The 16,184-nt window shown below is 41.2% G+C and overlaps 3 protein-coding genes across 7 annotated transcripts in view; 1 reads left to right on the forward strand and 2 right to left on the reverse strand.

Annotated features, from left to right (window-relative positions):
- Positions 1 to 7,664, reverse strand: part of pip5k1ca (phosphatidylinositol-4-phosphate 5-kinase, type I, gamma a) — a 46,835-nt gene extending 39,171 nt beyond the window's left edge. For all 3 annotated transcript variants that reach the window (XM_069694859.1, XM_069694860.1, XM_069694858.1), the window contains exon 1: positions 7,211 to 7,664. In XM_069694859.1, coding sequence (XP_069550960.1) covers positions 7,211 to 7,343 — 133 coding nt within the window. In that variant the 5' untranslated portion in view covers positions 7,344 to 7,664. The remainder of the gene's footprint in view (positions 1 to 7,210) is intronic.
- An 816-nt stretch (positions 7,665 to 8,480) lies between these two features.
- Positions 8,481 to 12,520, reverse strand: gpx4a (glutathione peroxidase 4a). Of its 3 annotated transcripts, none has more exons than XM_069694865.1 (7): positions 12,339 to 12,520; positions 10,397 to 10,491; positions 10,158 to 10,302; positions 9,809 to 9,960; positions 9,316 to 9,340; positions 9,027 to 9,086; positions 8,481 to 8,843 (listed from the first exon to the last, which is right to left on the reverse strand). In XM_069694865.1, the coding sequence occupies exons 1-7, from the start codon at positions 12,429 to 12,431 to the stop codon at positions 8,811 to 8,813; spliced, it is 603 nt and encodes a 200-aa protein (XP_069550966.1). In that variant the 5' UTR covers positions 12,432 to 12,520; the 3' UTR covers positions 8,481 to 8,810. The 3 variants fall into 3 exon arrangements, with proteins under 3 accessions (XP_069550966.1, XP_069550967.1, XP_069550968.1); XM_069694866.1 differs by having other exon boundaries at positions 12,366 to 12,519; XM_069694867.1 differs by lacking the exon at positions 12,339 to 12,520 and adding an exon at positions 10,890 to 11,059.
- A 78-nt stretch (positions 12,521 to 12,598) lies between these two features.
- polr2eb (RNA polymerase II, I and III subunit E, b) lies at positions 12,599 to 15,948 on the forward strand. The gene is made up of 8 exons (XM_069694864.1): positions 12,599 to 12,761; positions 13,124 to 13,298; positions 14,642 to 14,757; positions 14,863 to 14,943; positions 15,041 to 15,099; positions 15,214 to 15,292; positions 15,491 to 15,561; positions 15,797 to 15,948. The coding sequence occupies exons 1-7, from the start codon at positions 12,705 to 12,707 to the stop codon at positions 15,554 to 15,556; spliced, it is 633 nt and encodes a 210-aa protein (XP_069550965.1). The 5' UTR covers positions 12,599 to 12,704; the 3' UTR covers positions 15,557 to 15,561; positions 15,797 to 15,948.
- The last annotated feature ends 236 nt before the right edge of the window (positions 15,949 to 16,184 follow it).

The following is a 16,184-nucleotide window of genomic DNA, read 5'->3' on the forward strand; positions in this document are numbered from 1 at the left end:
ATGAGTAAGAACATTTTACTGCACATTCTTAATAATGATTCTGATTTATAGAAAGGAGGGAAGCTGAATAAACTGTAAAAACTATTTCCTCATCACAACCTCGCCTTAAGATTCCAGTGCAAATCTGCAGCGGGTGTTCTGAAGCACAAACTTTTGAGCGTAAGGTGCGTGTTTGTAAATCCAGCAGATAATCAAACACAACCCGCTCATCATTTTTGGGGGATTTATTAGCAAAGAGCAGAGCTGCATTTCCACATCAGGATGCCTATTTAATAAATAAAATGCACATTGCTACAGCAAGTCATGATGAACAAGGAAAAACCAGGGTCAATCTCAAATCCAGAAACTTTAGCTGAGAAACAGTCTGTGCTGCACGACTTACAGTGACTGATGTATGAGTGAAATGCAGCCTTTGTTATTTAAGGCTTTGCTCTGTGGGTCCACAGCATGCTCACCATCACATGAGATGGGACTGAAGTACTGTGTATGCCAGGGTCAGACTGAATTTGCCAAATAGGCCCACACTGTTTAATGGATGAATATATTTCCTCACTGCTCAGACCTTATTAAACTTACATTAACCCTGCAGCATCTTTTGCTCCCACCCTGCATGTCATTCACTCCGAGCAGACTGCGAATGACTGACACATTAACCATTTATTTAAAAACTCCTGATTGATTATTCATTTGGTATATAAAGTTGGGATATAGTGAGAGCTGCAGTTGCCAAGAATGCAAATGGTTGTCCTCAAAAAGCTTTGCTTTGTAAGTACAGCAGTTTAAAATCTAAAGATATTCAACCTAATATCATAGAAAACTAAGAATAACTGCCAGGAACCAATGTATTTTTTCTCCTTTTTGCATTTAAAGGTCCCAACTTTTACACTTCTGCTGGGTATTATTTGCAGTCTTGATAATTAAACACTGATTTGTGTCTGTGTTGATGCCTCTGACCCGGCCTTCTGACCGGCTGACTATTTTCTGACTGACGCACACACAGGCCAACCACACACACATTACCGTTGTTGAACAACGAGCCGTGCATATGATAGGAGAGTACGTCTATGACATCACAAACTTACAAAAGTCGAAACAGTCGAAACGTCCAAACAGCACATTTGCTAAACAGTTGCTGTGTGCATTTCTCTGTGGATGGAGACATTTTGGCATTTTAAGGTATTCATACAACACCTAGACCTGCTTTATGATTAAAAAAGAAAGGAAACCTGAATTTATACAGAGTGGGACCTTTTAATTACACTTAACTACGTGGCTCCGGGCTAAGATGCCACCCGTGAACTGCAACATCCCCAGTCGCAGTCTCTGAACTTGTGATATTCCCATTTTTCTCCCTTTATGTCCTGTCATCTCTACTGTTGGACAGTCTGATAAAGGCAGAAGATGCCCTAATAAATCAAATACATTTTGATATTTCAAAACTGTTGCTGATTGATTTTCTGTCTGTAATTGTTTAATAAAATGAACATTTCAGCTCTACTCTAAATACATGACACGTTGATATTTAAATGTTTGTGAAGAAAAGGAACAAAGGGCCTAACGATAAAATGGATGAAGAGGAACACGAGCTTAAACATTGGTTTAAAAAAAAAAAAGGGAAAATCAGGTAACAGTTTTTAATAATTTTATTCAGGTTTTAAAAAAAAAAAAAAAAAAAAAGGTTATCTGTAACTTAGCTTAGCATCCACTGGGCAAGATGCCGAGAACAAACTGTACACGTCACCAGTCTAATACACATAGAGAGAAACATATTGACAAGAACAACCGGACCCCTGAGCGGGCAACTCTTTCTCATTTGAAAATAATCTCTAATTCTGTGTGGGAGGTTCAGAGAACTTTGACAGCTTCGTGCTCCAGGTGCTGCTTATGAAATAATAATAGCCTGCGTAGTGGGTACAGTGACTCTCCTAATTGAAAACAGCAGGCCTTTGCCTTATTTCCCCTTTGAGGGAAGCCAGAGCAGAATGACACTGCAGCCATGGAAGTAAGAAACTGAGCCAGAGCTTCATCCAGCAGCTTTTACCGTTGCACAACCAAAATAATACAGCCAGAATTTTTTGTTGTTGTTGTTGCCGTCTCTCTTCCCCTTTCTCTTCCCCTCACGTCTATCCAGCAGGTATCTCTCAGGCAAAAGCACGAGGACAAACAGCTGCAAACACAATGCTCCTGCCTCGTCATGGTGTCTTTTTAAAATAGCTACTGTAGCACACATCCCCCACTCGCAGGAAGCTCAGCAGCACGTAAGATGTAACTAAACTGCGTCATCGTCTACGTAAAATCATGTGACATCAAAGAACCAGGCAGAGGGTCAAAAACCCGACACATGCTCTGTGAACGGGCCTCCGGGATACAGTTTGATCCTGGCACACACAACCGGCCACAGGGGGAGAAAGAGAGGGAGACCTTGCTGAAGGAAGAAGGAGGAAGCAGATGGATGGTAAATTCCACAGGAGGCAACCCAGCCTTTGTGCTTCCGTCAGCAATTCTGACAGGCGATGCCTAAAGCAGCGAACGGAGGAAAACAGAGAGGGGAAGGACTGATGGAAAGTGACAAATGAGTGGCTGAGGGAATCACTCAGAGGAGGTACATGAGTTGTGGCTCACTCGGGAGTAAGGAGAGGAGAGGAGGGGAGAGAGGAGACTATGTCTGAGGTTGAAGGTGAGAGGAGACTATGTCTGAGGTTGAAGGTGAGGGGAGACTATGTCTGAGGTTGAAGGTGAGGGGAGACTATGTCTGAGGTTGAAGGTGAGAGGAGACTATGTCTGAGGTTGAAGGTGAGGGGAGACTATGTCTGAGGTTGAAGGTGAGGGGAGACTATGTCTGAGGTTGAAGGTGAGGGGAGACTATGTCTGAGGTTGAAGGTGAGGGGAGACTATGTCTGAGGTTGAAGGCGAGGGCAGCGGAGTTTGAGTGAGATGAATGCTGTCGTGCTGACAGTCGACTGTGGGGACAAATTACGACTGCCGGAGGATGAGAAGCTTTGAATGAGACTAAATGCTCACAGATATTTAACAGCCAGCTGTGACACCCACACATCTTTGTATTCACACATACAGAGCAGCTGAGCTGCACAGCAATTACACATACGCAAGATCTGACGTTAACCAAACGCTCGAGCAGAGCTCTTTGACGTGAGCATTTACCATTTTCAGGAGCCAATGAGAGTCAAGCGGGAGCCCTGCTGCTGACATTCCCCATTCACTCGGATCCCTTTCCACTTTCGGAGGTGTAGCACTCCCAGAGTATCCACTGACACCACCTCACTGTCAGTACACCATCGTCAGATATCATGACGCGCTTCAGCTGAATTGCCTGTGATGGACTTTCACAGAATGACCCACACCTACCCCACCCTGCTGCAGGGCTTATCACACATACTCAGCCTACAAATGCTTTGTATCACGAGAGGACCCACGCAGCAACACAAACAATAAGATCGAAGCGAAATTTATGCTCGCCTTTATTGTGTGGAATCATAATGGAGGGTCATGTTCAGATCACACTGTGAGGCTAATGAAGTCAAACTGATAGAAACGATGACACGGTGGAGTAGTTTCCGATAATAAAACTAGCTTACAACTGATGCGTTTGTGCATTTATTGATGTGGAGTAAAATTCTGACAACACACTGTAGGTCGGCAATCGGGGAATCAACGACTTCTATTTCGGGATTAAAATGGGCCAAAACTAAAGAAATTAGGTGAAAACCATGCTTACTTTACTTGTCATTGTATTTATCTGTTTTCAAACTGCTTGACTGCTTTCGTCGGGAATTTACTGAAGGAAACGTGCTGCTCACAAATCCCACAAATTAGCATTAGTAGCCTGTTTATTGACTCTGCTGAAGCATTGTGTTTACCTAATAATCATACTTTTGGAAGTATATATTCACTGGATGATGGATTAGGTGTATGTACTGAACCACTGTTCTCATGTTTATTAGGGGCAATCAAAAAATGTAGAGACGGCCTCATGACGTGCACGGAGCAGGCGGGAGCTATGAGAAAGTCTTCCAAGTATCATCACTTGATCAACATCAACACCTGATGTACACATGTTTTTGTGACTACTAGTATGTGCGCATCTATGATTTCTCCGTGGAGATGAGCAGAAAGTGCACGTACAATTTGTTTTCGTCAAACTCAGGAAATCGGCAACAGAGACCATTGAAATGTTTCCGAAAGCCTTCGGCGGTGAGTTTTTTTTTTTTAGGTGTTTTGAGTGACATTTGCGTTTCAACAAGAGCAGAACATCACAATAGGCCAAATAAGGCGCATCAGGTGGGATTTATTTGACATTCACGGGATTGTGCACCTTGAATTCATCCCCCAAGGTCAGACTGTCAACATTGAGCTCTATCATGACAAAAAAAAATGGTAGAAGGGAAGAAATTTGGTGCACGCGAACTGAGCTGTGTTCTCACCCACAACACAATCGTCACTTGTGTGTTGAAATGTACGTATTGAAATAGGAACTATACTGAGAAATGTGTGATCTTTTGTATGTTTTAGTGAAATTGCAGTATTAAAAGCAGAAAAACGTCTTTGCTTCACTGCATGGCATCGGCTTCTCCTGTATGTGCACAGACTGGCTGCTGCTTTAATCAGACTTCTATAGCTCTCAGACCTGCTGCCCTAATAGCATTTTAGGGCATTGCAGCCCGGATGATGGACATCACTGAAACATATCCCTCGAGCAACTTTTAAATCCACCTCTACAGCATTAGTCGACTCAGAGGCTGAGGTTAAACAGGGTAACGAGGTTACAGATGGTAGTATGTTAAAAAAGAAGACACTTAAACAGTTATCTCCCCTATCTAATGTACCCGCACCACAAATCACATCTAACTTTTTTTTATTTTTTATATATATAGACATTATATTTTGTTGCTCATCTGCACAAGGCCTGTGCTCTCCTTTGCGTGCGAGGGGGCACTGACTGACCAGGCAGGCACACACTTGTGAAATCACCCGGGGGGTGAATAATCAGACACACCAGCAAGCATGCTGGAGAAAACCAAAAAAAAACCTTAAAAAACCTTCCGTGGCCTAGCTTTCATTTCAACCCGTGATAGAGTTGAGCTCCACCAGTAACCCTCAGCAGGCAGTCCTCTCGATTGATCCGTTCTGTGTGGAGGTACTGAGCTCTCGTCAAAGTCAGCACTTTTCTCAACAGGGACGATCAAAACCCCCAAACTGTGACGTACAGTGAACATGACAAAGGAACGCTACGTGACTGATAGCTGTTAGACTCGAGGGCTGAGCGTAGCTAAAGACAGTGATACTTCTCATGTACACACACGTGCACGTCTGTTGGCGTGCTTTAAAGTCATCCCTTGGCGAGATTACATGCACAAAAGCAAACGACTCTATGTTGACGATGCGGTCTTATTGTAACTCAATTCTGCTCTCGATAGAGCCGTTAGAATTTTGTTTTACACACATGCGAAACAAAATTCATGAATGTTTCCAAATTAAGAGCTGATAAAAACCTAATATGAACAGGTCCCTGAAAGCAAATATCCCCAGCAGCCAGGTGTAACACACTTGGATTTGAAACCGATTTCAGAGGACTGATTGAGATCGAAGGTCCACCGGATCTTGTCCAATAGAAAAGGTCTTTCTTTAATTCATGAATCACTGTGATGTCATCTATGTTGCTTTAGGATCTCTATGATCAGTTTACCAATGTGCAAATGACAACATCTGATGAAAATGTGGCCTCCTGATTTGATGTTGTATATTCTTAAAGCCAGTGTAAACAGATGTTATGGTTTACCTAACTTCACTTCTCACGCGAGATCTGACGCTCAGCAAATTTGTTCTGCAGACATCTTAAGGCAAATATATATTAAAATATATATTTAACGTAGTTTCTAATAAATGGTGTGATTAAAGCGTCATTGCATCAACTTACAAGAGGCCGTTTTTTTTTTTCACAGAAGACATCTTGATGATGAAATGATAAAATCAACGGTGGATGAATTGCCTTAGTTGTTTCAGGTTTGGGGTGCTGGTCGTGTTCAGGTTTCATGTCGTGACTCTTGAACAGAACAGAGCCACGTCCATGTTATTGGGAACATCTGTACTTTTCCCCACAATAACAAGTCACATATCTTCCACTTTAGGTCCTCGACTGCGTCAAGTAGAAATAAACTAAGACCGTGAATGACGATTATTGTCATTACCGATTAATATGTTGATTATTTTCATGATCAATCAATTAGCTGTCTGGTCTTTAAAATGTCTGAAAATTATGAAAAATGTCAACCGAGGCCCATTGTTATGCCCCAATGAACAGTCCACAACCGCATTATATTAAGTTTATTATCCTGGAGGACTAGAGGAACCAGAAAATGTTAGCTTTTTTTAATATACAAAAAATATTAAAATATTATGAAAATAGTTGACTATTCATTTTCTGTCGATCAACTAGTCAATTAATCAATCTGCCAATCATTGCAGCTCTAAAATAAACACTCTTGAAATAAAAAAATTAAAAAAAGAACAAGATGTGATTTGCTAAATCAACCTTATCCTTGGAAAAAAAAAAATATATATATATATATATATATATATTTTGGCGAGTAAAACGCCAAGATGGTGGAAAATTGAAGCTTTTGTGTCTTTTGCAGAAACATGTATTACTACTAGTCTGTTGGTGACAAGTGGAGATAATATGTGCCAAAAAAACACACAAAAAAAACGGGAGAAGGCCCGTGTGAAATGTACATATTGTTAATTAATTTATTTTTTAAACAAAACGAGGAAAGGATAATTTGCTCGTGGAGGACGTGGTCAGATGTCTCTGCTACACCTTTGGCTATATCTGTAAACCAAAGACAGCTAATGAGAGATAATTGTCACATCATAGTGCTCCTTTACACTCCTGTTCTTTATTTTATTTGGTCTATCCCTGGTTTGTGGTGTTTCTCGGTGGTCACGGCTTCACCTCCACCTCGCAGTAATACAGTCACACACAATCTGCACCTTCACCTGCTCCACTCAGCTCTGTTAGCTGCTAGCCTTAGCCTACCGATTCCACGCTAGCAAAGATGAGTCGGGACTTTCTGGTTCAGAGACGAAGGGGAGGAGGTGGTGGTGGGAGGGGGAGGGGGGACAGACGGATGTGGGGACAATAAAGATGAGGAGGAAAGACGGACAGCGCTCGGCAGACGAGAGACGCCCTTACCCATGTCTGCGGCGTCCATCCCGTAGCTAACTCCCACGACCGTGTCCGCATCGTCGGACGCCGCTGCCACGGACAGCGGGCTCCCGTCCCTGGCCTCCGACAGCCCGACCGCTCCCTCGGCTGCTGCTTCCATTCAGCCTCCCGGAGGACAAAAAAAAACAACCCCAAAACAAAACAAAAAAAACAGACAAGCCCCGTCCCGAGTGAAAAACCCCACAGCGACGGCGCGATCCCGGCGGGAGGAACGTGTTGTGTGATGTTTTGACGGTAATCAGACGGAGGGATGTGTGACAGTTATCCGCGACGGTCCCTTCATCTGTGCGGCGTCTCCTCACGACAGCAGCGGCACACAGTCCTCTCCTCTCCTCTCCTCTCTCTCTCTCCTCTCCGCTCCTCTCCTCCTCCCAGCTCCGCTGCACTTGCTGCTGCCGCCGAGCTGCTTTTGTGAGGATGGTCTATGTGGCGCCCTCTGTAGGCCTCAGAGGGGAACTGCAGCAGCAGCAGCAGCAGCAGAGGTCATCTTGAACTGCTGTTCGAGGGGTAAATTATATTTTCACGGTTCTTATTTCTCGTGGTTTTAATTTATTCTTATTTCAGATACTTTGAGAGAAAAAGAAAGATGGAAGTTGGCAACACCAAGTAGAGTATTTACTTGTATGGCTTTGTAGGGCTTTTTTTTTTTCAAGTCTGATCTGAGCCTGATCTAGTCTAATCTGCGTTTTATTTGATTATTCATTCATCAGAATTATTTTTGATCGCCTGACGTGATAAAATTATTCAGTAACATAAAAATTAGGGGAAAGAAATCCTCGAAATAATCAGCCGATGACCCTTTGTGGGGTCCTGATATCAATGTTGGGAACCACTGATAGTATAGTCTAAAGGGTAAAGTGAGCCCCTGTAATCTCGACTGTGTTGAAATTTAAAGGACTAAACTACCTCCCTACAAATGATATGATATCAACAGATCATAAGTGTGCCTATCACCTTATTGTATTGTTGTGATGTGATTTCAATGTCGGACAGAAAAGGGAGCTGCAATTCAAAGGAAACCCCCACCGTTTCCTTTTTAAATCTAATGCACACCTGTTTAAAACATTTCTGACTCATGCTTCCATTTTTCAGTTGACGTCTCTTTGAAGCCCCTCCATTACACAAATTGAAAGCTCTATGTGCACATGAGTAACTCAGGACAGAAAATCAACATGCATCTGTCAAATATTTACACTTGAAAAATCCAGTGACAGACAATACAAGCCAAAGACAAAAATATAGTTAGAACAAAACTCTTAGTGGATTTTATTATGAAAACAATCAACACATCAAGCCGTTAAAAGATGTGTTTAGGGATCCTTTCTCCTTCTCTCCAGAGAACCACATAAACATGAGCTTGGTCATCCTCCCAGTAGGTTTGCACGCCATTTTCATCAGGTCTGCCCTGTCCGCCATGCGGATTTTTGAACAGACCGTCACTGATCTGGGGTGGACTGAAGCCACATGCACTGGTGCTCGGAGAGGCAGAGGCAGGAGGGTGAAGGGTGACGGAAACACAAAGTGGACAGAGAGTCAGTAAGTGAGGAATCATTCTTCCATTAGAGGGTTAAAGGTATCTGGGAAGATCCTTCTCCACCACCTGGAAAGGAAGAAGATACAAACATCTGTTGTTGATGCTAAACATGACGGCAGAGGTCTTCACAGTGTCAGCAGCAGTCACACAGCCAGTGGGAAAGATCAACGTGAGTAAATATAAAGGTCTGTTGGAGTCAATGCAGCGTTGTTGTTTGATCTGTGGCAAAGAGAGATGTTTTGAACTTACACTTGGATCATCCAGGGGGCCGTATCTCTTCACCACCTGACCCTCTTTATTGATCAGAAACTAGAGAGAACACAGAAAAGAAGAAAACTTGAAGACACTGAACAGGAAATTAAAAAATGAAAGTTATTTTCTCTTTTACTTTAAATATAAAACACTTAGTTTTATTTACAGGTTTTATTCTGATAACAACACTCCCAAATTGTCTGAACAATAGGTTGTTTTTTATTTAATTGAAAAATTAAGCTGATCTCAGAATATGTAATCAAAAATTCAGATAATAAATATTTACCTTGGTGAAATTCCACTTGATACTACTGCAGGAATGAAAACAAAAAATAAGTGTTAGAAAAGAGTCTTTCAAACATTTAAATTTTTACACTGCCCGGACAAGAAAAAACACCATAATAAAAAATAAATAACAACAACAGCAAAAATCTGGGAAGAAGAGTGTAAACAAAGACAAAAGGCCAAAGGTGTAACTAAAGTGCTTTGTAATGTATTCTGGAAGTGCAGTGAAAGACAATCATAAATTCAATGACAGGAGGAATTTGACTAATAAATGAAATAATGGAGCTACAGTTGGAAATCAGATGAATAAAAGCTTTGTTAATCGATAATTGATTCACAGAATCTTGGTTAAATTCAATCAAAAACATATTGACCACTTTGTAGATAAGTGTGACATAATTGTGGACTCTATATACCCAAACAAGCTTCTCTGTCATGGGATAACGTGTAATCAGACAATGTCGTCGCCCCATGTCTCTGCCCCTGACTCTTACTTTCCGAAGAAGCCTCTCCCGTTCGGCTGCTCCTTCAGCCACTTCCAGAGAGGATGAGCGTTGGCCCCGTTCACTTCGATCTTACTGAACATGTCAAACTCAGCGTTGTAGGACTTGGCAAACTGCTTGATCTGAGTTTCATTGCCCGGCTCCTATAAAGTAAAATAAGTGAGAAATGGTCAGCACTATTAGTTTACTTCACCATGATGTTATTTTTCCTTTGAAATTTGCTTATGATGGTTCAAAAATGTTTTGTGACGACTCTCTTTCCTCTTCCATCACATTAACACACCACATTGACATCTTCAAATTGCATGCAGCTTTGATAAAACACTCATGCGTCACGAACCTGGTTCCCAAACTGGTTTGAAGGGAAGGCAAGGATGCGTAAACCTCTCTCAGTGTACTTAGCGTGCATCTCGGCAAACTGAGAGTAGTTTACTGGGGTTTTACCTCATTTAGAGGCAACGTTGGTGATGATGACAACATTCCCCCTGAACAGACACGCACACATTTTTTTTTTAATTGAAGGTTACAAGGAGATGCAGCAGTGAAATTAGGGAGAGAATATGTCACAGATAAATGTACCTGTATTTTTCAAGAGAAACCAAATTGCCATCGATATCTGTTGCTGAGAAGTTATAAATGGACGTGGCTGTCTGCCATTCCTCCATCGGAGCAGACTGTTGAGGAAGAAAAAAGGGTACAAAATGAGTTAAGTGAAAGAAGCTTACTTTAAAAAATGAAATATCAGACAAGTAAGTATGACAAATAGCATTCACACTTTTACACTGAAGCGTGATTCATAGATGACAAGAAATGTGTTCCACCTGATCCATTAATTATAAACATTTCCTCTGAAAAATCCACTTTAAAAAAAACCCTGAAGTATTGAATCTCGAGTGAGTGAAATTCCTAAAAAGAAATATTAGAAGGATTATATTTCAAATACCACAAAACATGGCATTAAAATGAATAAAAAATAAAAATAAACTCATGAAGAACAAAAGCTGACACTCTCCAAAAGTTGGTTCCAGTCCTGCTACGTTAGTGTTTCAGTCCGAGCCTCATTGTGTCTTACCATCGCCTGCAGCAGGACAGAGAAAAGCACTGTGCCCTCTATCAGGCGCATAACTGCCCTTCAGTTAGTTCTTCTGAAGGCAGAGGCCCGATCAGATCTCTAAACCACTCAGTGGCTTCAGCTACACCCTCACCGCTGGACCTCAACCCCACGACTGAGAGCGCACACGGTCCAGTGTTCTCATGTAAAAAGGGGGCAGGTGATCATTAACGAAACTGATAGGCTGTGATTTTCCAATAGGCCCCTCTCAGCTACCGACTCACAAATCCAGATCAGAAGTGCATGTGTATTGCAGTCCACAGTCCACAATGTCCTCATAATCTCAAGAAAACTGGGCCATGGGACGGTGAGCTCCATTTGGCCCGGGCAAAGAGCAGTAGTCTGAAGAAAGACATAAACTTATTATGTAATGTGATTAATAGTTGAATGAAAAAGGAATTTGCAGCACATTTAACCTCCTCACCCTGGCATAAAAGTCAGTGCCAGAGCCAAACAAATAAACGTGTTCATTCTACCAAATAATTGCAATCCCAGAAAACAAGAGTTTGTGAGAACCTTGAGAGAACTGGTAATCATCTGTTCTGAACTAGGTAAACTCGAGTGGAAACGTTTAGACAAGTATTGCACGACAAAACAAGTGATTAGGCAATTTGTTGTTCTGATTTATGATAGTTATTCAACTTTTGTATTTTGGCAAATCTGCATGGAAATCTTGCTTCAACGGCTTGACCTTGATGAATGGTTAAAAAAAAAAAAAGTATCAATACAGAAAAAAATACAGAATATAATTCGACAAAGATTTAGAGAAAACCTACTGTAAAGGGCAAGACAGGCAAATACTAATAATAATAGTGGAGATTTACTTTTCTACGGATGTTGGTGACCTAAAACACAATTAGTTCATCCCCTGAAATAAAAAATAATAAAAAAAAATCTATCTGCTGCAACAGAAAACGCGCAGCAACATCAGGCGTGCTGACTTGACTCAAAGTGACTGTCGCAGTGTTTGCAGATGATAAGCCTATCAGCTGACACCAGCAGTCAGGTGGCGGTGGGGTGCTGCGAAAACATCCGGTGGCACAAACTGCTGCACTCATACGTAATTGCACTTTAGAACTATTTACACTCTCCAACGCGCTCAAAATACAGCAAAGTACAAACAACGCATGTTTATTTAGTGTTTATTAATCGCGCGCCAACCAACGGGCCGAGAGAGCGGTTTGGGTCGTGTATAATCCTCACAGCCACGGCACACAGGCAAAACACCAAGCATCGGCTCCAAAACAACACTCACTCTTACTAATATGAAGAATTTAGGAACAAAACAAAACAAACAAACAAACAAAAAGTGTTGTTATAGCTGTCGATAATAGCGCGTTACAGACGTCACTCGTGAGGAATCGCAGCAGCACTCAGACACACGCCAAGTATCATGTAGGTTTACGTTACCGTCGCGGGTAATACAAAGTACAGTACCATCGCCAGTAGTAGCCCGCTGCTCGCCAACGTCCCGAGCGCCAAAATAACACATAAAGGCCTCATTTTGTTGTTGTTGTTGTTGTTGTTGTTGTTTTTTTGTGGTAGAAGAGACCAACGGTGAATTTACACAAAATCAATGCGGTACATTGTTGTTACAGACCCCGCCCACACTCTGTGTACGTCATCAGTCTGTGTCGGTCGGGAAACGAAAACGTGCGTCGCGTTGTTTCCCCCTCTCCTCCTCCCCACCGCGGGAGCTATAGCGATACATTCATAGACAACAACAAAAAACACGTTTTAAATTGAATCTAGAGCGAATAAACCATTTGAGGCGACATGGATGACGAGGAGGAAACATACAGGCTGTGGAAGATCCGCAAAACCATCATGCAGGTGCATTAGACGAGTGTTTTTAAAGCTTGTTAGCTTAGCACGCTTCTGGCAGTAAACAGCGGCTCCGTTCTGTAATGTTGAAAACGTGGGTTACGTACGAACTATCCGTTTGTTTGTTTGTTTGTTTGTTTTTCTAGCTGTTTTTGTTTTTTTTTTTTTAAGCAGCAAGTGACTTGTTAAGTTAAGTGCCACAGTTAGCAGTTTGTACATTTTGCCACACAGGAATTGAGCCTTTCAGGAAGCGGTGCTCTCCAGCCCGTGTTGTTACTGTGCGACGTTAACAGATGAAAACAGCAGCTGACAGCTTTAAGTCCGTTGCGTACACTCGTCTTGATTTCACGGCCCCGCGTTTGCACCCACAGCTGTGCCACGACAGAGGCTACCTGGTGACGCAGGACGAGCTGGACCAGACGCTGGACGAGTTCAAGAGTCAGTTCGGAGACAAGCCCAGCGAGGGCCGCCCCAGACGCATCGACCTCACCGTCCTGGTGGCACACAACGATGACCCCACCGACCAGATGTTCGTTTTCTTTCCTGGTAGGTTGTTGTTGTTGTTGTTGTTTCCAATGACTTTAAATTCTTTATACACACTGTAGAAGATACAGGAGACCATTCCTGCCCACTGCAATAAGACTGTACAATAACTCACCTCTGGCAAAATCCATCGCACACTAATAACACCGTTGGTTGTCTGTTTTCTTGTTTGTTTAAATATTTTTAAAAAAACAACAACTTTGCACTATTGTTTAGTTAGTTTTAATTTAATTATTCTATTTTATTTTATTCTATTTTATTGTATATACTGTGCATTTTTATATTTAATATTTTTTTACTGTTATTTTATTTCTTTCCTGTATCTATAAATGCTGCTGTAGCGGAAAAAAAAAAAATTCCCCTTGAGGATTAATAAAGTAACTATCGATCTATCGATCTATCTATCTATCTATCTATAGATAGGAAAGGCCACGTTTGAAATGTAACAGGTTGCAGATTGCGAGTTACCTTGTTAGAAACGTAATAAGCAATGTAACTAGTTTAATTACTTCCTGATAGAAATAGAACTTATTTGATTATTTTTGTATCAAATGTTTTAAATAATGGAGCTGAAAAGTCCATTTTTAAACTAATCTGTGTAAACCTCCCAACAGTACTCGACCACTGATTACTTTAAACGGTCTTATAATGTTTTGATTTTTAAAGCACAAACACCAAAACTAATCCCAAGTATGGAGAGCACAGCTGACTGCAGTGAAGGACATTTTTTTTTCCTAGAAGATCAAACCAAGTCTACATTCTGGTTGACTATGTTGAGTGATGACGGAACGATCAGCACAGCTGGGTACTGTTCACAGTTTTTTGACCCAGGTTCCTGAAGGACTCTGTAAATGTCTCATTGTTTTATCCAATGACATGTCCAAGTGCCTCGGTGTGGATTTCTTAGAGGACGCAAGAAACTATGATTTGATTGGCAGACGAGAGGCGGTGCAAATTTAAACAAGAGAACTAATCAAAATCAATGCTTAAAAATTAAGTGCATGCTGCCAAATGAATGGAGCTAGCCTGGACAGAAACTAGTGTGCAGCGAACAGATGCAAAACAGCCAAACGAATATTAAATTGTACGTGTAAGCTTTTTCAATGTTGTTAATTGTAACCCGTCTGTAATCACCAACACTTTGAATATTAACTTTAATTTAATTACACATTTTGTCTGTAACTGATTACAATTAGTAACTTAATTACATGTAGTAACTACATGGTGCTAAGACCAGCATGCTGTAATTACTTGAGACAATCTGTTGAACCTTGACTTCATGTCCATTTGTTTGACAGCTTTAGCTGTGTGACTTTATACTGGCTGCCTTTCTCTTTCCCTATTAGAGGAGCCCAAGGTGGGAATCAAGACCATCAAGATGTACTGTCAGAGGATGCAGGAGGAGAACATCACGCGGGCAATCATTGTTGTTCAGATGGGCATGACACCTTCAGCGAAACAGGTAAACCAATTTAATGTTTAAATTTCTAAATTTTTAAATTTCTGTCATCATGCTGTCACCATCTTTCATCCTTGTAGTAAATATATTAATGAAATTATCTTGCAGTCTCTCGTCGACATGGCACCCAAGTACATACTGGAACAGTTTCTCCAGCAGGAGCTGCTCATCAACATCACCGAGCATGAGGTAAAAAACAACAACAACTCAGTGATAAAATTGATATTTCAAAAATGAACTTCCCCACAAATGTTTTAGTTTTTTGCATCACTCTTTTGACTTTCAGCTTGTACCAGAGCACATCGTTATGACAAAAGAGGAAGTGACTGAACTTCTTGCAAGATAGTATCCTTACGCACGCCGCAGTACTTTTAATTGAATTAATGTAATGGGATTTATACATGTTGACATGAGCTGTGTGCAAATATGAATTGGTTGTCCTTAACATTTGTACTTCAGTAAATTAAAGGAAAGTCAGTTGCCGAGGATCCAGGCTGGGGACCCGGTGGCTCGCTACTTTGGCTTGAAAAGAGGACAGGTAAGGAACCTGGAGGGCGATATGACATATTACACTATCAATGAATAAAAAATATGCAAATGTTTTTCCAGTAACTCATTTAATACATAGGTAGGTAGGTAGGTATATACTTTATTAATCCCCAAGGGGAATTTTTTTTTATATGACTATCAGCGGTGTTCTACCAAGCATTCCGCTATTTTCCATGAACTTTTCCAGGTAGTGAAGATCATCAGACCGAGTGAAACAGCTGGAAGGTACATCACATACAGGCTGGTCCAGTGACACCGGTACGCGTTTACAGTTTTCTATCAAAGCCGATACACACACACTCAAGATTGTTCTTACCAAGAACTGTAAAGTATTTTCATGATTGTATGTTGTAGAACATTATAATTGATGTTTAAAGATCCTGCACTCTTTTGTTTGTGATTTGGTTGATGAGACCTCTGTCTCGGTCACCATACAGATATCAAATCGAATTTGTACATGCTAACATTTTTTTTTCTTTTTTTTTTCTCCTAGTTATTCAACCTGGAACAACATTTAGGACCAGTGCAGCAAACTCATTTCAGCTCTCACCACTCATTCATGGATTATCTCTCTGCTTTTGACTTTAGATTTGAATATTTCTTGTAATTATTGATTTTTGTAAAATAAAGAATTCAAAATGTGAATGTTTTTCTTCACCTGATTTTGTCCCTGTAATCTGACTCTGCCCATTTTAAATAATACAACTTTAAAACTTAAAAGCGGGATATAATTCAGTTTTCTAATAGTCCACTCTAAGTCACGCTGTAATAGACGCTTACCTTCTTTTTCCTTCTGAAAGCCATGTTGCAGCTGCTGCAGACTAAAGCATTGAGAAGTGGTTTGTTTGCCGTGCCTAACCTGCTCCCACCCACTGCGGTTG

Source organism: Brachyistius frenatus, unplaced genomic scaffold, assembly GCF_029030835.1.
Source record: "Brachyistius frenatus isolate BFR_SWC_R1_liver_20210118 unplaced genomic scaffold, ASM2903083v1 Contig_18, whole genome shotgun sequence".
Classification (NCBI taxonomy): Eukaryota; Metazoa; Chordata; class Actinopteri; family Embiotocidae; genus Brachyistius; species Brachyistius frenatus.